This window comes from Myotis brandtii, unplaced genomic scaffold (assembly GCF_000412655.1).
Source record: "Myotis brandtii unplaced genomic scaffold, ASM41265v1 scaffold57, whole genome shotgun sequence".
Classification (NCBI taxonomy): Eukaryota; Metazoa; Chordata; class Mammalia; order Chiroptera; family Vespertilionidae; genus Myotis; species Myotis brandtii.
Window position 1 is genome coordinate 801,595 of NW_005370133.1, and position 23,237 is coordinate 824,831.

General features: G+C 51.7%; 1 protein-coding gene across 4 annotated transcripts in view; it reads right to left on the minus strand.

Annotated features, from left to right (window-relative positions):
• The window catches only part of GLIS1 (GLIS family zinc finger 1), a 236,541-nt gene that overhangs the window by 164,356 nt on the left and 48,948 nt on the right, over positions 1 to 23,237 (minus strand). Inside the window, exon 1 of one of the 4 annotated variants that reach the window (XM_014549789.1) lies at positions 18,618 to 18,675. The exons of the other annotated variants lie outside the window; for them this stretch is intronic. Within the exon in view, the coding sequence (XP_014405275.1) occupies positions 18,618 to 18,633 (16 nt within the window). The 5' untranslated portion in view covers positions 18,634 to 18,675. Of the gene's footprint in view, positions 1 to 18,617; positions 18,676 to 23,237 lie in introns of those variants that run through there. 4 annotated transcript variants of the gene reach the window in all.

Consider the following 23,237-nt stretch of genomic DNA (forward strand, 5'->3'; position numbering starts at 1 on the left):
CTGTCCCTTGCTTGTGCGTGGCCACTACAGATTACACACTGCTTCCACAGCTCTCAAGGTAGGCCTCATGACTCCCATGTTGCCGTTGGAAGAAACTGAGGTGCAGATCAAGGCACTGTATCCCCAGGGTGCCCCAGCCAGTCGTCAGTGGGGCTCTACCGTGGGGCAGGCCCTGACATCTCTGGCCTGGTCCCTGGTCCTGCTGTTCTGGCCCCACGGTCCATCCTCAACCCTGATCCCTGATCGAGACTTCAAAACACCTTCTCACCTGTATTTTCCAGGCTCACAGGCCTTCAGCAGTTATTTGCTGCCCTTGGGTAAAAATCTAACTCATCACCATGGTCCTGTGGCCGCACCGAGCTCTGTGGCCTCCAGTCCCACCCCTTCCCTTCCATCCCTGCTCTCACCAGTGTCTTTTCCATGGTGCTGCACAGAGAAACAACAATCCATTCCACCAATTAAACTTTTCTTCGTTAGAGATGGGTCTCAACTTCAGACTACTGATATTTGGGGCCAGAGAATTCTTTGTTGTAGGGGTTTGTCCCTTTGTCTTGTGCATTGGCAGAATGTAAGCAGCACCCAAACTCACCATATATATGATGAAAGCTAGAATCGAGTCTGGGTCCCTCTGTACCCCTCACTACATTTTACAAGGTGCTTCCAGACCCACTGTCTCCTTTGACTCTCCCTCAAACCCCAAACATTGTAGCTGAGGCACAGATGAGGGAAGTGACTGTCCAAGGTCACACAGCTGGTCAGAGGAAGAACTGGGACTAGGTATAGGTGTTGTCCCAGCCAGTCTTCAGTTAACACTAGTCCTTCCTTGCTCCGTGCCTCGGAAGCCTCCTCTCCGTGTTTACAGTGGTCCTTGAACATGTCCTCTGTGCCTGGCCCTGTGCTGGGGCCCTTCCCTGTCTTGGAGGAGCTCTAGGTGAGAGGCATGGACACACCCATGTGCACTAGTGTCATGGGGGCCATGATGGAGAAGCCACAGGAATGGTGTGGGGTGTGAACAGAGTTCCGTGTCCTCCTCCCTGGCATGGAGCCTGGACCTCAGCAGGTGCTCAGTAAAGGATGGAATGGAGAAAGGAAAGACAAAGGGAGGTAAGACTGGATGATGACTGATTCCCACTCAACCCTCATACCCTGGGTGGGTCACCCACTAACTAGTCATTCATTTCACAAATAGTCACAGAGCCTCCACTCAGTCCCAGGCAGCATGCAAGGTGCTGGGGGTACTGTAGAGAACAGGCCAGACACAACCCAGCCTCTGCGGATCCATCAGGCTGCCAGGATGTGTGGGCTCCCAGCTCCTGCCTCCCTCAGTCCCAACCCCTCCCACCACAGTCCCAGCATCCATCCCACATAGACTGAGAGCTCCCTGAACACAGAGGCCAGTCTAACTCCTCCCTGTGTCCCCACACCCAGCACGGTTTTGACCATTTACTGGTAGAACTGAGCAAGTGGTGCATCCGAGGCTTGGGTGAGAGCTGTTCGTTTGCTTCAGAGAGGACTCCTGACAGGGCGGCCTGCAGCCCAGCACCGTTCGTCAGACCAGCAGCAGACACGTGAAGTCACACACGCTTCCATGACAGCACGTGGAGATGACTGGTCTGGCTTTTATCTGCTTTATCTAAGTGACCCAAAGCATAAAACAGAAGTGGTTCAGCAGCCACAGCCCAGGTGGGAATCCTATTTCTGGACTGAATCTCTCTCTGGATTCCATAAGACATTCAACCTGGCCAAGAAGGGCTCAGCTGGCCGGAACTGAGCACTCTCCCAGCCCGAGCCCACGCAGGGAGATGGCTTCCAAGCACCTGGCCAGAGACGAACAGAATAACTCGGGCAGTGTGAGGTTTTTCAAGTGCGGCAACAACCCTTTAGACTGTAAATCCCCCAAAAGTGAGGCTCCTTCCCTAAGCCTCATTCTGATGCCTCCCTTTTCCAAGCTCTCTAACTTCTTAATAAGTCAACTCAGATAACCACCTTGTTTTACCAAGAAGACTGTTACAAAGACAAGGGTGAGTCCACTCGTTTCTTTTCTGATCCAGATCCTAGTACACAGAAGTACTTAATAAAAATTTATGGTTTCCACATCTTAGCAAATCTCTAAAAGGAAGACACCTGCCTCCAACCCCTCAGACATCAGCCAGATGAAATCCCAAAGGGATAACCGTCAAGTCCCATGATGAGATTCAGATTGCGGCATGCTGGGCCTCCGAGGCCTCCCAGCAGAGGCCCGGCGCCCGTGAAAAGTCCCAGCAGAGCACCAACCAGATTTGCACATGTTCCCATGTCTGTCTCCCTTACCCCGCCCCTCCAAGGTGCCTGTTCATCTTTGCTCCCCAGCACCCAGCCCATCTCCTGGCCCACAGGAGGAGTTTACTGGTCCTTTCACTTTAATATATTTTTATTGATTTCAGAGAGGAAGGGAGAGGGGGAGAGATAGAAACATCAATGAGAGAGAATCATTGACTGGCTGCCTCCTGCATGCCCCACACTGGGGATCGAGCCCACAACTTGGGCTTGTGCCCTGACCAGTGTGGCTCAGTGGTTGAATGTTGACCTATGAACCATGACCTCCTGGTTCATAGGTCGACACTCAACCACTGAGCCACACTGGTTGAGCATACTGGTTCTTTTTTAAATGAATATGTTCATCATGTTATTATTTACAACTAGAGGCCTGGTGCATGGATTCGTGCAGTGGTGGGGTCCCTTGGCCTGGCCTGCACCCTCTTGCAATCCGGGACCCCTCGGGGGATGTCAGACTGCTGGTTTTGGCCCGATCCCCACAGGCCAGGCCGAGGGACCCCACTGCTGCACAAATCTGTGCACCAGGCCTCTAGTATGCATATAAGATCTTTGGTTAATCTCTTTCCACCCCCCCCCCCCCCCCCCCCCCCCCCTATCATGTCATAGCTACCAGTCGAACAGTTGAATGGTCGAATGGTCACTTAGGCTTTTATATATATAGATATAGATAGTGAGTGAAAAACAGGAAACATCCTAAATGTACAGCAATGGAGGAAATATTCTATATATCAGGGTATAGCCAGGTAATGAAACACTATGTGCCCATTATTTTGAGAGAATATAGCTTATGAAAAAGAAATTTCAGTGGCATATAGAAGTATCATTGATGCCATGATTCAAACTTTTTAAACCATGCATTGTGGACAGAGGTCAGAAAGGATCACGAGCAGGGGAAACTGGTGATTTTAAATGGTGGGGTGAATTTGTAGAAAACAAATCTCTTTTTGAATTAGTTATTGCTATAGTGTTATCTGTGAAGAATTGTTTTAAAATAATTTACACAAAAAAAACCAGGAAGGTGGGAACCTGTCTTGACTGCAGAAGATGTTTGTGAAGGATAGAGGGTATTGACAGACAGGGCTGTTTGTATACAGAGTCAACAAGCTGATGAGATCTGAAGTTGCACTGGCTGGAAAGGTTCAGTGTAAAAACTCTCCTCCCAGGCGGGCCCTGCCAGGTCACCTGGGGCACTAGGCTCAGATCCTGGCATCAAAGTCTAAAAGGAGTTTGGGTACCTACTTTCTGAGAAGAGCCCAGGGCTGACGGCCCAGGGATGTGAGAAGGTTCACCGACCTCCAGTGCCCAGGCCTCACCAGCATCAATGGGAAAGGCTACAAGGGGTCAGATTTCGCTCCCTAAAGAACTTCTCTTTTCAGTTACAGTTGATATACAATATTATATTAGTTTCAGGTGCACAACATAGTGATTAGACATTTATATAACTTAGAAAGTGATCTCCCATAAGTCTAGTACCCACCTGACATCATACAGTGTTATTACAATAATACTGACAATATATTTCCCTATGCTATACTTCACATCCCCATGACTATTTGGTAACTGCCAATCTGTACTTCTGAATCCCTTCACCTCTTCCACCTAGCCCTCCAAACCCCCTCCCATCAGACAACCATCAATTGGTTCCATGTGAGAACTGTATTGAAAGTAGAGAGCACCCTACCACTAGGGGTATTCAGGGACAGACTGCAGCCCTTCCATCAGGAATATTCTAGGGAGATGGGCAGGAAAATTTCATGTATGCTGTGGAAAGTGAAACATATTTATTGAGCACCCATATAAATTGGAATGCATTTTTAAATATGCATTATTTTATTGGATCGTCACAGATTTTCACGGATGAGGAAACTGAGCCTTGGGAATATGAAATGGTTTGCTCAGCTTTCAAAGCCCACCAAAGCAGAGCAGGAACTCAAACCCAGACCTGCCCAGCTGCAAAGCTCCTTCCCCTCACTCCCGACTATAACTTCTTAAACATTTCATTTATTACTAAGAAGAGACTCTGAATCCTCATTTAGATTTACTCCGACTGGAATATGAGGAAATTCTCAACCTCCCCATCAGTGAGCTGTGGCCTGGAGAAAACAGCAGACCCTGGCCAAGCTGGCGGAGGCCCATCTGCAGGGGAGTGTGCCAAGGCCAATGGAGTAAAGCCTGTCTCCAGGCAGCTCTGACACCACCCTGCCCAGCCATTTAGTCCAGGTGCTAAAATGGAACAGAAGTCCAGAGCATATCCTAAGCTTTCCCAGGGCTACTGTGGGTGTTTGAGAATAGACCTAGGAAGCAGTGTGGGGCAGTAGTCAGAGCACCAGAGGAGGAATCAGGATAGGGTCTGGCCCCCATCTCCTTGGGCAAGCCACTCCACCTTCCCACCTTTGTACAAAACGGAACCATTCTACCCACCCGGCCCAACTCAGAGCTGCATGGGGTTCTGCCTGCAATGCTCTCTCACCATCCTGTCTAAGAACTCCTACACATCCTTCGAGGCCCAGCCTCATGTCACCTATTCTGTGAAGCCTTCTCTGATGACCTCCTCTCCCTGGGCCCAGATGCGTTACTCTGTGCTTCTCTAGTATTCAGAACACCCCTACCCTTGGACTATTTATTTTACTATGGGCCTTGGAGCAGGTGCCACGTGCTGCACAGATTAGTGAGCTGGACTGACTACAAGGCCTCTGCGCCAACCTAAAACCAGTGCGGCCTTTAAGGTCTCGCATTTGCAGATCTCTGTGAAGTCCACCTGCTGCCTCGAGAGCAAGTTTTCCACCTGCTCCTCTCACCACTTCCCCTCCACACGCCTCTGTTTTCTCTTTCTCCTTCCTGTGCCACACAGCATCCAGCTCAGAGCTAGCCACCTAATTGGACCATGCCTGCCCAAATCTATCTGTCCATAGCAGCAAAGTACCCTGGAGCTACTGCAGCCCCACCCTACTCTCCGCTGGGACTGGCTGCCTGGTCCTCTCCAACTTGTTACCCCACCTAGTAAGGAGGCAGTGCAGGCCTTCCCCAGGCCCAGCCTGGCCAGACTGTCCCCACATCTCTGCCCAGCCAGGTCACTCTAATGTCGGTGGCATTATTCCCTGAGCTGGCAAGCACGCCATGTTCCCCACAATCCCGTGCCTATAAAGGCCAGAGCGGCGCCAGCGGTCATGGAAGCCTCATTCCAGTCTGTGTCCCCACAAGGCCCCATCCATCTCCCTGAGCCCACATTCAATTTTCGACCGTAAGTCTTATGTCTTTAACTTCCTGTCCATACTGTCCCCACAGAATTTTTTTATTAGTGGAACATTCAAGTGGTTTAGAGAGATAGCAGTGATAAAATGACTCTAAAAGGGCCTGGATTAACATTGGGGCCACTTGCCCAGGAAAAACCCAGCCCTAGATACAGAGGAAAAACAAAGTAAATCCATGCCTCCAGTTAGACCATGTTGAGAAAATGAGCCAGCATGGAAAGGCAGCACAGTGCAGGGGAGACCTGGCTTCAAGCCCTGATTCTAGCCTTATCAGCCACGTGGTCTTGGGCAAGTAACCACCTCCAGGGAGCCTTCCATGATTCCACCCCCCAATGGCCCCTATCTACTCCTGAGCTTCCCATGCATCTTTTTTTTTCTTTTTAATACGTTTTATTGATTTTTAGAGAGAGAGGAAGAAAGACGGATAGAGAGATAGAAACACCGATGAGAGAGGAATATCATCGGTGGGTTGCCTCCTACACACCTCCTACTGGGGATCAAGCCTGCAACCCAGGCATGTGCCATGCCTGGGAATTGAACCAGCAACCTCTTGGTTCCTAGGTTGATACTCAGTCTCTGAGCCACAACAGCCAGGCGTGCATTGCTTACTATACTGGGATTTCTTCCCAGTCAGAGACACCCAGCTCAGGGGACAGGGAAGCACCAGTGGGCATTTGCTGGATGAACAGATGGTTAGATGGATAGAAAAACAAAAGAACAAAATTCTACTTTCTGTGCCTATTTTTATCTTTAGAACAAGGATTAAGCCTGTGTACACTACCTATACCCCTTATGCCAAGCATAATGCCAGGTGTGAGGTAAATGCTAATGGCCAATAAATGAAGGCAAGAATGAACAGAAGCCTGTGTGGCCCAGCTCCTAGGGCTGTGGCGAGGAGCAGCTGAGATGGGGGTGAAGACATTGTAAACACCTGTAGGAGGGTGGTTGGGGTCGGGGCTACCCAAGTGTGGGCCACAGTCCAGCAGCATCAGCATAACCTGGGTACTTGTCAGAAATGCAAATCCCCTGGTCCCACCCCAGATCTACTGAAGCAGATTCCCTGGGCGTGGGGCTCAGAAATCTGGATTTTAACAAGCCTGTCGAGTGGCTTTTCTGCACAGGAAATTTCCCATCATTGGTCTACGTTCCTTATATTTTCTCTGTGCCTCTAGTTCCATCTTTGCAAAATTGTGACAACACATGTACATGTGCTCAGGAGAGAGGCAGGCATGCTGGTGTCGCTGAGAGCCTACCCCAGGAGACACAGAGGGACGCAGACACAGCTCAGTCTTGGGACAAAGGCATGTTATACCCACGGGGATCTAAGGACCTGCTCAATGGTATGTCTGGGGTCATGTGAGTGAAACCTCACAGCTGACCCAGAGGCCCTTGGAACTGAGCTGGAGCTGTCCCCATAAGGGACCTACAGGAACCCAGAAGCTTCATTTTACATAGGGGGAAACGGAGGCCAGAGAGGGGCAAGCCTGGCCTGAGGTCACCCAGTCAGTGTGGGTGAGCCAAGCCCGGGATACAGGCTTCCAGGGAGATTTTGAGCAGATTTCAAGCAGGAGTGCCCACTGCAGGACCCCTCACTCACCTCAGCCCAAGAGCAGTGGGGACAGGCTGACTGCACACAATAGGGGCCAACTCATACCTCCAACTCGCTCCTGACCAAAGCCCTACATGGGCTGATGTGCAAGGTTGAGGAACCACGGCATCTCACACCTGGCAATGGTTGGTTCTCTTGGGCCCCCTGCTTTGCTAGACTAGGATTCATGGTAGGGGTCTGGATATTCCAGCAAACTGGAATTCCTCAAAACAGCCTCCTTCCCCAACCCTGACTCTTAAACTCATATTCATTCCCTTACTTACTGAACAATTATTCTCTACGCATCTTCTGTGTGTCAAGCTCCGCACAGATGGCTTTAATCCCAGCAAAGACAAGAAAATTGTTCATATGGGATTATTATTCTGCTTTTAGAGATGAGGCTCAGAGAGGTTACGTGATCTGCCTGAGGTCACACAGCTTGAGAGAGGCAGACTAGGGTAAGCTGACACAGAACCTCATTCTCTGTTGGTGCTCTTGCTGCTCCCACAAATTAGAAGGTTGGGTTTGTGCCTGGCTGAACCCAAATTAGGTCCCAGATTAGATAAGTCGAAACCCCACTCTAAGTGAGCTCAGATTCCCCAAAGACAGCAGGGAAAATATCATCTATCTCCTAGTCTTATCTGGAGAAATATGCTAAAGGCTGGAAACAAAGAAATGTGCAAAGTGTGTGTGTCATTGTCTGGTCACTGCTCACTGCTGGCTGCAAGAAACAGACACTTTCAGGGGATATCTCCTCAGGACCCCATAGGCAAGGGAATTGCTTCCCTCTTTCTAACAGAGTTTTAGAGGCATGTAGCTCTCACAGAGGCACACAGCAACAAAGCTGGACTTGAACTCAGGTCTTCTGGCTCCTGAGCCAGGGCCCCTTCCACCTCGTTCACCAAACCTCCTCCCACAACCACCCCCGAAAACACCCCCCTCGCCGCTGTACCCTACCCCACTCCACAACACCACCTCTCTCTACCTGGCCCAGAGAGTCCAGCCTGGAGCCAGCAGCCACCAGGACCCTGTCCAAGAATCCCCAGGCAAAAGCAGAAGGGGGAAAAGAGGCACAGTTAATATTTAAAATTTCTTGAACAGACCTTCTTTTATTTTTAGGAAGAAACTGTTGACTTGGTTCACCGTTCAGGAAAAAATAATAATTCTTGGGTTCTGTTTGGGATTCAGCAAATTAACACCGTTTGCTCTGGTTTGGGGTTTGAGGTTTTGGTCAAATCTGGGAAGCAACAATTGGGGAACCTCATTCCACAGACCCCAACGGCATCGGTCTCAGTGGCTCCATTTGAGGAACAGGGAATAAGAAAAGACCGTTCAGGCAGGAGTCCCGGTTCTCCTCAGAGCTCTGAGAGCAGTGGGCCCAAGCCTGGATGGAGAAGCCTCCTTCCTTGCCCAGCTCTATCTCCCCTTCAGCCCGGCTGTGCTGGACCAGCGCCCCAGCTGCCGGGGGACCGCCCTGTGCCGCCCCTCCCCCACCCTCTGGCACCTCTTCCAAAGAGTTCCAACCACCACCCCTCAGTGAGCCCAGGTCTTCCCCCATGATCCTTCCACCTGCCCGCTGCCCTGGGGACCCCAGTGGGCAGGTACCCATGCCAGGCACAGGCATGGCCACAGTAGGTCCTCAGTCAGATATCACCTACCCACTGGGCCTGTCTCAGACACGTTCCTCAAGGAAAATCAGGCAGAAACAAGGCACTGGTCCTTCTCCAACCCTCGGGCTGAGCCTTCCAGTGTCCCATGTTTGCGTCCTGGGGCCAGAAGCACCGTCCATCCCAACCTCCTGAGTGCCCTGTAGCACCCTCTACAGCTGAGCCATGCCTATATCCTCCTCCTCAGCTTCATGTAGGAGCTGGGAGCTTGAATAACCACTTAAAGTTATTAAAATTTCTCTCTCACTCTTGCCTCACACCAGGAGCATAGGCTCTGGACAAACATGCCTTTGAATCCCACTTACTGGTCATGCAACCTTGAAGAGGCCTGCTGGCCTCTCTGAGCCTTGTCTGCAAAATAAGAATATCGATAATACCTAGTTTGCAGGGTCTCAGGGATTAAGTGATGTGACATCAATCTCAAGGATTAGGTGAGGCACACAGTCACCCAAGCTCTCCTTCCTCCCCTCCCCTCCCCCAGGGTGCAGTCCCTGTTTCTCCCTGTGAGAACAAGGCTAGCCGCTGTCCACAGATCATAATTACAGGTGTAGGTGAGGGGTGTAATAAGCTTCACGCTGGGGCGGACGGTGCCATCCAAGGTGCCGTTCGTTGTTGAGTCATATAAGAGGTAATGATTGCTGAAACTGCTTTTCACCAACGAACCAGACTGGTGGCACCCGAGAGGCAACTTCCATGCAGGGCACATGGTCATCCCCACCTTCCAGGTGAGAAAATGGAGGCACAAAGCAGCCAGACAACTCGCCAAAGCTGCCAACCACTGGTGACAGAGCTGGGGCTGGAATCTGGGTCTGCTGGCTCCAGGGCCCAGTGGGGAGAAACACCCTGTAAATGACAGCCTTGCCTCAGCGACACCTCAGTGTATTCCCAAAAGGTCTGCTCCCGAGCCTGGCCGCTCAACGCTCGACGGCCAGTGGAGGAAAAACAGCTCCGTTTGGAAGGCAATAAAAATGTGTTTTTTCTTGCTAAGCAAATTAGTTTACATCTGGTGATGTACAAATAAATAGAGGGGCCTTGGCCAGGCCCAGACCAGACGTCTCCCAGGGCCTGGGCCCCACTCCGATTGGATCTGGACCCGGGTGCAGCGAGGCTCACCCTCACTCCTCACTTGTTCTCACACTCTCTCTGGGATCGGCATCCCTCCTTGCCTCCTCTCCCCTTCTCCGTCACCACCTCAAGACCTGCCCTGCTGTGGGGTTCCTCCAGTCCTTCTTCCCCCCAGGGAAGGAGCAAGGTCTCAGGGAGGTCCCTCCCTGCTGTGAGGCCTCAGGGTGTTACTTTTCTCCTCTGAGCGTCAGTCTCCTTACGTGTAAAATAGGGATAATGGTATCTTCCTGCCAGAGCTGTTGTGAGAATAAAAACACCTAAAGTCCCTGCCTTCGCGCCTGCCACTTAGACAACAGCCCCACCTGTAGGGTCCCCCACTGTTCCATGGCACCACAGGCTCCTTGGGAAGCACATTGTCTGTGGACACCCCGAGCTCAGATGAGGCAATGAGCGCCCCCATCATCTGGCTGCGCTCCCCACCGTATCAGTCCCTGGAGATGCCCTGTGGATCTTCCCGGAGATCCACACTGTGTACCAGCACAGCACACTCCTGAGGGAGCCTGTGGACAAGAGCCTCGCTACTGAGTTGTCTTCAATACACAGAGAGGATCAATTCCCGGAAGGCTCAGGAGATACTGACCCTAAGTGGGCTGTGCAACCCCCACAGGATGAAGAAACTGAAGCCCAGAGAGGTTAGATCACTGGCCTGGCATCACCCAAAGTGCCAAGTCTCTGGACTCCCAGCCCCAATATCACCTAATTCACACCCATGAGACAGAGCTAGTACCTGCCACCCAAGCAGTGATGGGGAGGCCACCGCGGGGATGCACTAATGGCACAGAAACATCAGCTCACGGCCTGTACAAGTACTCACATCCACCAAGAGTGCCTAAGTCCTCTGGGACTTAAAGGCTTCTGAAGTCCAGAGCCACTAATTTAAACGCACATCCCTGAGGGAGTGTGGGGGGTGGGGGCAATACCTGGTACTATCAGCCAGGACACAGACAGGATTAGCTGGGGGCAGAACAAGAGTGAAGCCTCAGAGTCGGGGGAGGTGAGAAGGGGCAATGAGCCCCCTCCGTCTCTGTACCTGTCTCCCCCAGGGTCATTTCCCTAGTCAGAAATCTGACTTACTTGGATCCAACTTTGCAGCCATTTCAGGTGTAAGGTGGGGTGTGCCTGTGGCCCTGGTAACCCATGTGAATCTACAGCCAGGCCCTATTGCTCCTTCCCTAGTGACCCTTCCTCAGCCTGCGAGGTGACACCCCACCTCTGGGTCTCCCTCTCAGCAGGCCCACATCGGAAGCTGGCCTCTTGGCCCCTGCAGCCCTCGGGTTCTTAGACACAGCATCCAGAAATGGGAGGGCGTGGCCTTCCACCGTATTCTATCTCCCTGGAGACTCCAGGCCACTCTGGGCCTCGGGTGGGAGGGGACAGGGTCCACAAGGAGGAGGGAGGCAGCAGCCGCAAATGCCCCCAGCAGCAGCTGGATGACTGAGAGAGCTGGGCCCGCAATTAAAATAAACCCCCAAACAGCCTTAAAATAACTACAAGGCATTTCAAGAAGATTGTATTGTTGAATTTACTGTTTGTTTACTGAGACAATCCGAGTTGGGTTTCAGATGAAAGGCGGAGGGAGACCAGATGTGAGGCTGAACATCTGACCTGCAGCATCTGCTGCTCCGCAGGAGCCGTGGCATGCTCGGGGGAAGGGGCTGCCCAGAACTGAAGACCCAGAGACCCAGACCCCCGGCCCGAACCCCAGGGGATGAGTGCCCAGCTCTGAGTAACTAGACTGGGTGATGGGCACATGGCACACTCCTTTCCAGCGTCTCGAGGTCAGGGCCCAGAAAGCCTGCATTCTGCCTCCATTTGACTACTTCCCCCATTTATGCAGAATTCCAGAGGGCTATTCAGAGGCAAGGTGTCCAGAAAGAAGTCTGGGCTTCAGAATCACAGAGATGACAGTTCAATGCCAGCTGTGCAACCCTGGACAAGTCACTGTGCTGCTCTGAGACATTTTCTCAACTGTAAAACCAGGACGGCACAGGCCTGCCTCTTGCACTCTGGGAGGAGAGAATGGCGGTCTGGAAAGCCCCTAGCACAGTGCTGGCCACAGGGGCCCCGTGAGGGCAACGCCAGCCCCACTTCTCTGCTTCTCCCCACAACTTGTCAGTCTCTTCTTTTCTTTTTAATTGATTTTAGAAAGAGAGGGAGAGAAGGAGGGAGGGAGGGAAGGAGGGAGGAAGGGAGGGGCATCGATTTGTTGTTCCACTTATTTATGCATTCATTGGGCACTTCTTGTATGTGCCCTGACCAGAGATCAACCCACAACCTTGGTGTATCAGAACACTCCAACCAACTGAGCTACCCGGCCAGGGCTTGTCAGTCTTTTCTTTTAAATAATGACACCCAAGCTGCCTGCCTGAGGCAGCTGGGCTGGGGAGGGCCATCACCAAGTTCTGTGAACTCCTCAAGGTCAGGTACCAGGTCGGAATCTCTGAGCCCCCAGTGCCCAGCCTAGAGCTGCACACAGAGCAGTGGTTCCCAGACATCTGTTGAATGAAGCCAGGAAGTCTCCACAGACTCTAGGAAGGGTCTAATGGCACAGACTGTCCATGAGGTCTCAGCTACTAACAGCATTAAAATGTTGTCATATAAAATACAGCATTTGTTCTTAATGTCCTCATAAGGGAAGGCAAAGAGAGAATTTCCGCCACGTTGATTTCATAGGTAGGAATACTATGAGACTCAAACAGATTAAGGAAACTTACTTCCCTTTCTACAAATCTCTGTTCTTTGGCAGGAGGTGGATGCTATCCATGTTATGAACATGGGGCCTGCCACCCACGGCACCAGTACCAGATTGGGGCACTGCGGGGAGAGGGGACAGCCATAGCCCTCTGCTACTGACAGAGCTGTGTCATCTTGGGCAAGATACTCAACCTCTCTGAGCCTCCATTTCCTTCTCTTACAAAACAGATAAAATTTCTTTACTCCGTGGATATTAGATGAAATAATGGAAGAGAGTGTATCTGTAAACTACAAACAACATGGAAATGTGAGGGCTTATCATCCTGTTATGATCAAAGGTTTTAAAATTCACATGGTCAGAAAACAGATCAATCCTATTTGGGGAGGGGTTAGGTGCAGGCGTGTGCGTGTGCGTGTGCGTGTGCGTGTGTGTGTTTGCAATGCTCCTGGTACACGCTGAGTAAATGAACAAAAGACATTCCAAAACCAAAGCTGCTCAGGCCATTTGAATGTATGCTAAGACTAATTCTTCCTAATAAGCAAGCAATATGAGTAGAATATGCCACTGCTATCAACGAGCAGGGTGAGACACATCTGAAGACTCGAAATTGACCACGGGCAACAGCTTTACCCCTTGTCATCCTCAAGGAGAACATCTCCGAAAGGTGATGGCACATATATCTGCCACCATCTGACACATCCACTCTGCAGCAGACATTGGCCAGATAATCTCAACCCTGGACACAGCTGGGTAAACGTTTCCTGGGCCCGGGCCCAACTACACTGATACCATCTGCCGTGTCAGAGGGAGGCCCTTCTTTCCCAGCCCTGGGCCCATGCAAGCCTCCGAGTCTCCAAAATCAAGTCCAACAGAAAAACGAACGCACTCTCCCGGCCCCCTGGGGTCCACACTTGCCCCAGGAGCGCAGGGCTCTCCCGAGTGTGTGGGTGCGGAAAGATGAGTGCCCAGCTCTGAGTATTGGGACTGGGTGATGGGCACCTGGGACGCTCTTCACCAGAATGAGGAATGCAGTCCTCCGTGGGCAAAGACCATCAAGGCAGGGTTCCACGGCCTCACAGCCTCTCGTCGGGACTGTTGCTGCACTGCTCCAGAGACGATGCCAAGTGGGGTGGAATATACTGGTCAAAGGCAGGAGAGGGGCCTGGACCCCGCAAGAAGACTTGGGAAAACGCATGTAAAACTGTGAGTAAGATGAGAGAAATGGACGCTGCTGGCCTGGGAAGTGTGTCCAGTCAAAGGCAGCCCAGAAAGAGACCATTTACATTCCCTCTGCGCTGACAAAGCGAAGGATTGGACTTCCTGAAACATCCACAGGATGGTGACCGCTGTTCCAGGACTACCAGGGAGGGCAGGTGAAAGGGCCTGAGCCCACCCGTGACCTGTCCCACTACACATGTGGGTGCCTGGGACCCAGCGAGGACCCAGACATGGCCCTGCCATCAGGAGCTTACGCTGAACATCTCACCTGCTCCCTAATGGCTCAGAGGCTAAATAATGTGCTACCGGCCACACGGCTGGCAGGTGGTGGGGCAGGGACTCACACCCATTTTCTGATCTCCCTTCATCTCCTTCTGTAGAGCCACAAGCACACAGTCAGCCATTTGTTCCCTGGGTCAGGGACCTTCCCTGACCCTCCCCCTCACACACACACACACACACACACACACACTCACTCCTGTGCTGAGTTTATACTACACCAGTGATGGCGAACCTATGACACGCGTGTCAGAGGTGACACGCGAACTCATTTTTTTGGTTGATTTTTCTTTGTTAAATGGCATTTAAATATATAAAATAAATATCAAAAATATAAGTCTTTGTTTTATCTGACCCTCCCCCTCACACTCACACACACACACACACACACACTCACTCCTGTGCTGAGTTTATACTACACCAGTGATGGCGAACCTATGACACGCGTGTCAGAGGTGACACGCGAACTCATTTTTTTGGTTGATTTTTCTTTGTTAAATGGCATTTAAATATATAAAATAAATATCAAAAATATAAGTCTTTGTTTTACTATGGTTGCAAATATCAAAAAATTTCTATAAGTGACACAGCACCAGAGTTAAGTTAGGGTTTTTCAAAATGCTGGCACGCCGAGCTCAAAAGGTTCGCCATCACTGTACTACACTAACTTAAACCACTTTGTCAGCTACTTTGCAAGTGTTCTTAATCTTTCAACTAATTCATCGGTTCTTGGAGAATAAAGGAAATCTGAAATTGCTGTGCTGCATGCAATAAACTCTTGGCATCTGGCCGGCCAGGGACATTCCAGGCAGATTCGGCACCAGCCCTGCACAGATGCTTCCTGTTGTAAAGGTGAGGAGCCTCTCTCCCTCTCTGAAGCCCCTTCAACAACCCCGAGCCCGGGACCCACTCTGCAACCATTCATCCTCTCCTTCAGCTGTTTAGCAGTCACTGACAGAGCTGACACCTGGCGGCAGGCCCTGGGCGAGGCCGGAGGATGAGAGGTCAGGCAGGCACAGTCCTTGTGTCCCTGAGCGAGGAGCTCACAGGCTGCTGGGGCCGGGGCCATTTACCTCTGACCATGTAATATGACTGAAATGAACTGAATGTAATCAGTACATGGCCTTCCTCTGTGGCTTACCTTTCAACATGGGTCCCCATAAAGGAGTCAGGGGCAGAAGCAGATGCCAAGGACCCTGGCTGGGGCCCTAAGTGCTGGTGCAAAAGACTGGTAACTTTTCACAAGGGTGGAGTTGGCATCTCTCATTAGAATACATCCATGCTCCTGTCTGAACCGACTCTTCAAGAGCAATCATTTAAGACCAGAGAGGGCAATCAAGAAGAAAAAGAATTAGGAGAGGTCCTTTCACCATTAGTCAATCTATGAGGTTCTTTTACCAAAAAAAAGTGGGGGGAGAGGGCCACAATAACGCATTAAATCATATGATCAGAGTGTAGAAAGGCACCTCAAGATTTCCGTAGACAATCCTGCCATTTTACAGATGGGAGACTGAGGCCCAGAAAAGAGAAGGACAGGCCCCAGGCCTCACAGAGAGGTAGGAACAAGACCTAGACAGGAGCCAGATGTGGTATCCAGCAGAAAGGCTGGCTTTATTAGTCCAGATTGCCCTTGCCTCTCAGAGAGCCGTCCTGGAGGCTAAAGGAGAATGTCAACGGACCCAAAGCTATCAATAACTGGTGAGCTTCCCAGCCAATGAAGAGGAGTTGTTGCAGGGAGGGTCCTTGGAAATGCTGACCACCGTCAGACCCAAGCCAGGTCTACTTTTATCTCTTCCTCTCCTCCCAAAGCCCCTAAGTACCTTGCCTTTCTTTTCTTTGAACTTTCATTCAATAAGGATTTGTGTGGGCCTACTACGTGCCAGACATAATGGTGAGTTCAACAGATGTACCTGCCTTGATCTTAGCACCTAGTGAGGGTGCTAAATACGTAAGTGCATCATTAACTCTGTTAGCAGCATGAGGGGTGTGTACAGGGAGCTATGAGAACATAGGAGAGAAGTCAGGAAGACTTCCCTGCAGAAGAGGCATCTGAACTGAGAATGAATTATGAGTACATATTAAGTGAGCAGAGGAAGGAAGAGCATTCCAGGTCAAGGGAACCGCCTGTGCAAAGGCCCCAAGGAAGAGGTAACTGCTTTGAAAGGGAAGGAAAGACTAGTGTGACTGGAGTATGGAGAATGAAGGGACAGCCATCAAGGTATAAAGTCAATGGGCCAGGTCACACAGGACCCTGCAGGCCAAGGTGTAAAATGGGAGTGCTATTCTGAAAACAGAAACAAATTAGTAAAAGTCCTAAGCCGGGTAAGGGTATGTGACAGGATCAGATCTGTGTTATAAAAAAGTCACCCTAACTAGAGGATGGGAGACAGCCTAGAGGGAAAATAGGGAGATCAGCGCAGGCTTGGACTGGGGTGATGACAGTGTAGATGGAGAGAAGTGGACTCACTCAAGCAAGATCCAGGAGGTCAAAGTGACAGGGCTTGCAGAGGGACTGGAAGTAAGGAGTCAGAGCTGCCCTCGAGAATAGTTCTGAGAGCATCCTTCCCTGAGCCTGGGATACCAGGTGAGGCTCAGTCCTGGCACACAGAGTCTGGGGTCCCTCTTCCTCACTCTCCCTCCTTCACTCCTAGTCCCACGTGGATGTGACTAAAAACCCAAGCAGGCAGTCTCCAGAGCCTGAGCGCCTCGCCAAAGGCCCCCTCTCAGCAAGCCATGGAACACAGTGACCAAAAGCAGGACCGTGGGTCAGAGTCCTGGGTTCAAGCCCCAGCTTTGCTTCTTGCTTCCTGCATGACCCAGGATGAGTTGCTCTACCTCTGTGGGCCCTATCTGTGAAATGGGAATATGATGATGCCACCTACCACGAAGAAACTGAGTCCCTGTGTGAATCAAACAAGATCAAATGATACAAAGAGTCAGCACCGTGCCTGCCTGGCAGTGATCACAAAGGACAGAAGCCAGTGTTCGCCTTAGCAGCTGGTATTTCCAGCACTGCTGGAAGGCCTGGCAGAGGACAGGTATATGGAATGAAGGAACCACCCAGGTGCCCAGTAAATGCATGTCAGGTAATGGGTGTTATGTCCAGAAGTGGGGATAGGGGAGAGGTAACGAGCACCTGTCCCAGAGATACTCAAGCGCACATGGGGTGGTCACTTGCTGGGGATGCTACAGAAGCGATCCGGGCATTGGGAGGGCCTGGGTTAAAAGGATGAGGGCTTTGTACAATCCTTCCCAGGCCCGAGGTCAGGTGACTCTCCCAACCCGCCAGCCTGCTGGAGCGCGGACAATTTTATGGAGCTCCGTTTCCTAAGCAGCCTTATTCTGTCGGGACTCAGCGCTGAATCCTTTCACCAAAGTGGACATTTATGGGGCTCGAGGAGGGACAGAGGAGTAGGCTGGATGAAGTGTCCACATTCCAGCTGGGAGGTTAAGGGCTTTTGTGTTCCTTCCTTCTAAACCCCAAATGTTCCCAGCCAAGCCTGGAGGCATCCATTCTCCCTCCATGGGTGCCCTCCCCTCCCAGTCCTCAGTGGTCCAGTTCTTCCTCCCATCTCCAGAGGGAGCCAGGCTGCCAGGACCCCAGAGCATCCCAGGGCTCAGCACAGAGCTGGCACACAGTGCGTGTATGTTTGTGGGGTATGTAAACCAAGTTCAGCTGGATTTCAGGCTAGCCCAACCCTGCTCCCTCTCACGCCTGGGCTGATGTGGCCTTTCCATGGTCAGGAGCAGCCTGGGCCCCCTGGGGTCATGTATGCCTCACACTACACTGCAAGGCGAAGCCGCTAATCCAGGTCAGATGCACGGGCAGCTGGTGGCTCAGAGAGATCCCATTCTCACAGAAGAAACTGAGCTCCGTTCCAGTCAGGGCCCCAAATCAAGAACCGTCAGTGGCTCCCAGTGCCCAGAAGGTCATATCTACACTCTTCAGCCTGGTACCCATTCCCATCTTCCCTCCCAATGAATCTCCTTTATGCACTGCAGCCTGGTGGAGCAGACGGCCTCTCTCAGCTGGGCAGCAGGTGAGCGAGATGCCTGGGGACTGCTTACCCTGCCAGCACACTCCTGGTACCCACCCACCCACAAGCCCCTATCGGTCAAAGTCTGATGTTGCTCCCAGGGCAGGCAAGCAGAGCCCGACCCAGCTTTGCTATTCCCAGGCGTGTGGCTTCAGGGACGTGGCTCTGCCCAGATCAGTGAGCACAGCCTGACATCTGCTCTGTGCCTGGACCTGAGCTGGACACACAGGACATGGAGAGGCACACCACCAGGCAGGGACTCACAGCTGGGAGAGGACACACATGGAAATAGACCATAACAACCCCAGTGATGGGGTCTGTGGGGACTTAGAGGAGACACCTGACCCAGGCTGGGGTCAGGGAAGGCTTCCCGGAGGAGGTGTGAGCATTCAGTGTCTTGGAGAGGGACAGAAGATATAAGAGGGTGAGAGAGGCATTTACCACAGCAGGAGGACATGAGCAAAGGTGGAAAACGGTGACTTCAGCCAACGCCCAGCTCAGGGGAGCAGTCCTGTCCACAGGGGCTGCTGAGAAGGAAACAGAGGCCACAAAGAAAGGATGAGGCTTCTTCACACGCCCCCTGCCACCTTCGTTCCCATCAGAGCCCGCGGACATACCATTCCTTGTGGCCACCCTGCCGCAGAGCACCGCGTCCCCAGAGCGCCGTAGTGTCTGCGCTGCCGGGTGCGATCTGTTATTATCCCCCGTCAGGGCTGCCGGCCTGTGTACATTCCTGCGTAATGAGTCTGACCCTCCTCGGCAATGTTTAATCAGAGCCTAATCGACCCTGGCTTTGATCTGCTTCATTCTCTGCAGAAAACCCAGTACCTGATTTTTACAATCTGATTAGCAGGGCTGGCTCTCCAAAGCCAAAATTACCCTGAGTTACAGAGATCCCTGCTGAGTTCTTTGTGTTTTTCTCCTCTCTTCCAACGAGTTATTTCCTGAAACCACTGTCACTTCCCCACTTGTCCGTGACTGTCTCCCTCCCCCTCATCTTGCATATCCAGTCAGTCGCCAAGACTCAAATAGCAGACCCGGATCCACCCTCCTCTCCCTGATGCCACCACCACAGCCAGTTCTGATCCGAGCCACCTCTGTCCCCAACCATCTGGCCACAGGAACTGCTTCCTTGCTGACCCCTCCAGCCTGACCTGTAACCCCCGACCCCACCACGGACACGCCAACTCTCACCTACAGGTTCTGTCAGAAACATGTCCCTTCCTCTGTCCGGACCGTTTATCCAGCTCACATCTCTCCATCGTCCACATGCCCAGCTCAGACTCACTCACACCAGGCTGCTGGGCCGGTTCCTCTCAACTCTCAGATCCTGGGTTCCCCTCCATCATTCCAGTCACCCCACCCACTGTCGCTGCTGTCTCCATCTCTTCCACGAGACTGCATGCCCCTTTGGGCAGGATCTCTCTCTGACTTGCCACTGTTTACTTAAGGACTAGAGCAGTGATGGCGAACCTTTTGAGCTCGGCGTGCCAGCATTTTGAAAAACCCTAACTTAACTCTGGTGCCGTGTCACATATAGAAATTTTTTGATATTTGCAACCATAGTAAAACAAAGATTTATATTTTTGATATTTATTTTATATATTTAAATGCCATTTAACAAAGAAAAATCAACCAAAAAAATGAGTTCGCGTGTCACCTCTGACACGCGTGTCATAGGTTCGCCATCACTGGACTAGAGCAATGCTTGACATGAAGCTGGGTTCTAAGTGATGGACAGACAGACGAGCAAATGGAAATCCCCTTGCAGCTCATTTTGGAAGCAGAGCACTAGTGGGTCAGTTCTCCCCTGGCTCAGCCACACTCCACTTTCCACCAGCTCCTCAGCCTCTCCACAGAGGACACTGCTTTGTTCTCACCCACAGTACTTTCTTCTCCCCACAACGTGGAAAAGAAGAACAGGTGGGAAATGGAGGAAAACTCAAGCATAGGGAAATGAGCCTTGCAGGGCCTGTGCCAGACCCTGAGCTGGGCACTGAGGCCCAGATGGAGCCGACGTCTCCCTCTCACTCTCCTTGGGAAGCTCAGAGCGGGGAGAAGATAAACTAGAGCACAAGGTAAGAATGCTGGTACCTGGTAGAGTAACTGACTCTACTCAAAGGAGACTGGAAGTATTCAGACAGGGAACATCTGAGCAGGGTTTTGAGAGATAATCAGGAGTTTTCCAGCCAAGAAAAGAGCAACCATGTAAAGGCACAGAAGCTTAAGAGCACATAGCATGTTCAGAGGATGAAAAAAGTTCAGGGTGACCAAAACAGAAGCAGGAAAGAAGCGGGATGCTTACTGAGGCCAGATCATAAAGGATGCTGCCCACCTGCTAGGGAGGTCAGACCATGTCCTCCAGGATCACTGTGTCTGTCACCTGGCTGAGCTTCCTGAGAGTGTTGAGTGCTTCCTGGCTTTGATATGCAAAGGATCCCAGCACTGTGTAGGAAGCTCCGGAGAGCTATTCCATTGCCAGGATTTTTCCTGTGAGGGTACAGGCTCAGAGAGGCCAAGTGATTTGGCCAAGGTCACACAGCCTCTGAGAAGCAGAGCCAGGGCTGGAACCCAGCATTTCTTGAGTTAAGAGAAGTTCTTTACAGGATGGCAATAGATGAGCAAAGGGAGGTGGGAGGTGGGAGGTGGGAGGTGGGAGCCAGAGCCAGAGCCAGTCAGGAAAGCTGGACTCGGGAGGGGGCCACTTGCCTCTTCTGCAGTCTTGAGAGGGAAGTGGGTCCTAGCTCACACCTTCTACACCCTTCATGCTGCCTGTGGCTCTCAGACACTCTCTTGGGTGGGGGGTAACAGGCAGGAGCAAAGAAAGTAAAAGTCTCCTGAGGGCTTCCCACGGAATTCTTTTACTACTTTTTTATTCCCAGAAATTTCAAGACTTTGAGGCAAATCTGACCACCTGGTCAAACCATCCAACCCTGCTTTTACCAAAATCTGAAGCACTAAGTTCTTGTGTCAGGCCTTGTATAGTTTAATCCTCATAATGATGCCTCTTGGGAGATACTATTATATCCCTGTTACCCTTTCTTTCCTAAAGGTCACCCAGCTAGAGAGTGTGTTTATTTTCTTCCTCGATTCGTAAGATTTGCTCAACAAATGACGGGTCCACCCAGCTGAGAAGTGACAGCACTGGACCAAAGACCTGCCTCCTGCCACCCATTCCAGGAGTCTCTGCTATGCCGCCTGGCCAGCTCCTCTACACCGAGGACAACAAGGCAGGAATTCTGGATATCGGGAATTCCAGTTAACGGGGATTATCAGCCCCAGGCCCTCACGGCAGCCCCACGTGACCGGGTGATAGGGATAATGCTCCATATGTGAAGGTTCCCAGGTGCAGGCTCACCTCCCTGCATCTACCTCTCACTCCAGCTCAGGAGGCCAGTAGCATCCATCTGTCACAGGCCAGGAAACAGTCGCAAAGGTAAACGAGACCACCAGTGGCCACACGGCCCGGCCAACCTCAAGTGTGTGGGACCCCCCATCGTCCCCCTGCATCAGGACCACTGCTGAGGCTGAGGACCAGGGCCACCCGCTGGAGGCCAGACTGACCCCACTGCCTGATAAGCAGTGTTTCCTGCGTCGTGTGTGTGGCAGGCGGTGCCTGCTCCACCTCTGGTTCATGGTGAGCACCTCATCAGACTCTCATTAGGCTCTGTTTTCTCTGCAAACATCTCCACAAGCCGGGCCCCTCCTGTGCCCAGGAATGCGACCATGGGCTCACAGGGGATAAATCCGTCTGAGTCTATATTTTGACTAGTCCCTACAGCATGTGCTCTGAGCACTCAGCAAGAGAAAAGTGGGGACGACGGAAGAGGTGGGGAAGAGGGAAGAGGTGGGGAAGTGGGACGGCAGGAGGGTTGGAGGAGAGAAGGATCTCTTTCCTTCCTGGGCAGATGTGCAAGCCCCTGCTGAAGCAAGTGAACAGGCGCATGCCCTCCTCCACACATCTGTGCCTGCCTTTACCACCGCCCTCTTTGCTCTCCCTCCCATCACCACCACTAAAACCCTTCCAATTCTTCAATCTCCAGGGCAAATACCCCCTCCTCCAGGATGTCTTCCTTGGTTTGCCCTCACTGGGAATGAGGCCTTCCTTCCCTGAGCGTCCACAACATGTGCTTCCTCCCTTGTCTGACACCTGCTTTCCCCATTAAACCATAAGCTCCCCAAGGGCAGGCCCATAGCACCCATAAAGTGTCATGTACCACAGTAGGCGCTGAAGAAAAATCTGCTAAATGAGTAAATGTTCTCACTTTAACAATGTTTTACTGAATGGTGAAGAATTCATTGGGTGAGCACTTTGAGAACTCTAGAGGGGCACCTGCTGGCAGTCTTCTAAGACCCAGGAGTAAGGCAGATCTGGCACCAGCCACATCCTCCCAGGTCAGAGGCTGACTCTATGACTGGGGGGGAGGGGGAACACTAAAACACAATCATGGTGATTTTAGAAATGGTAGCACTGCCTTTGCTTTTAATAGCACTTTGTGGATAATGCGCACTTTCTCTCAGGGCATTTGATTGTCTCCATAGATACCACCCTTGTGAGATGGGGGAGGTTAACAGATCAGCTCAAAGTTACAGTCCATCCATTCATTTAATCATTCACTCAACAGCGCGAATTAGACACAGAGAAAGGAGAGGGGTGCTGGGAGCACAGAGGGGCCACAGGCCGCATTGGAGGGAAGGCATTCTCAGGAAAGGCTTCACAGAGGTGACATCTGAGCTGAATTTTGAAACGCAGGTAGAAAATACTTAAACACAAACATAGAGAAGGGCAACCTGGGCAGAGGGAATAGCAGAGGCGAAGGCACAGTGCTGTGAGGAAAGAGCTCATGGTTCAGTGTGGCTGGAGTTAAGCAGCAAGACAGACATGGCAGAGGGTGGCCTTGTGTGACAGGCCTGGTCCTTGCCCTAAAGGGAGGGGGCAGAGAGAGTGTCCCACAGAGGCAGCCAGCCTGGAGGTACCGACAGGCAGGAGAGGGAGGGCAGAAGGAAGGTTCCTGGCTGTGCAGGCAGCACACCTTGTTGAAAATGAAGCTCCCTGTGGGT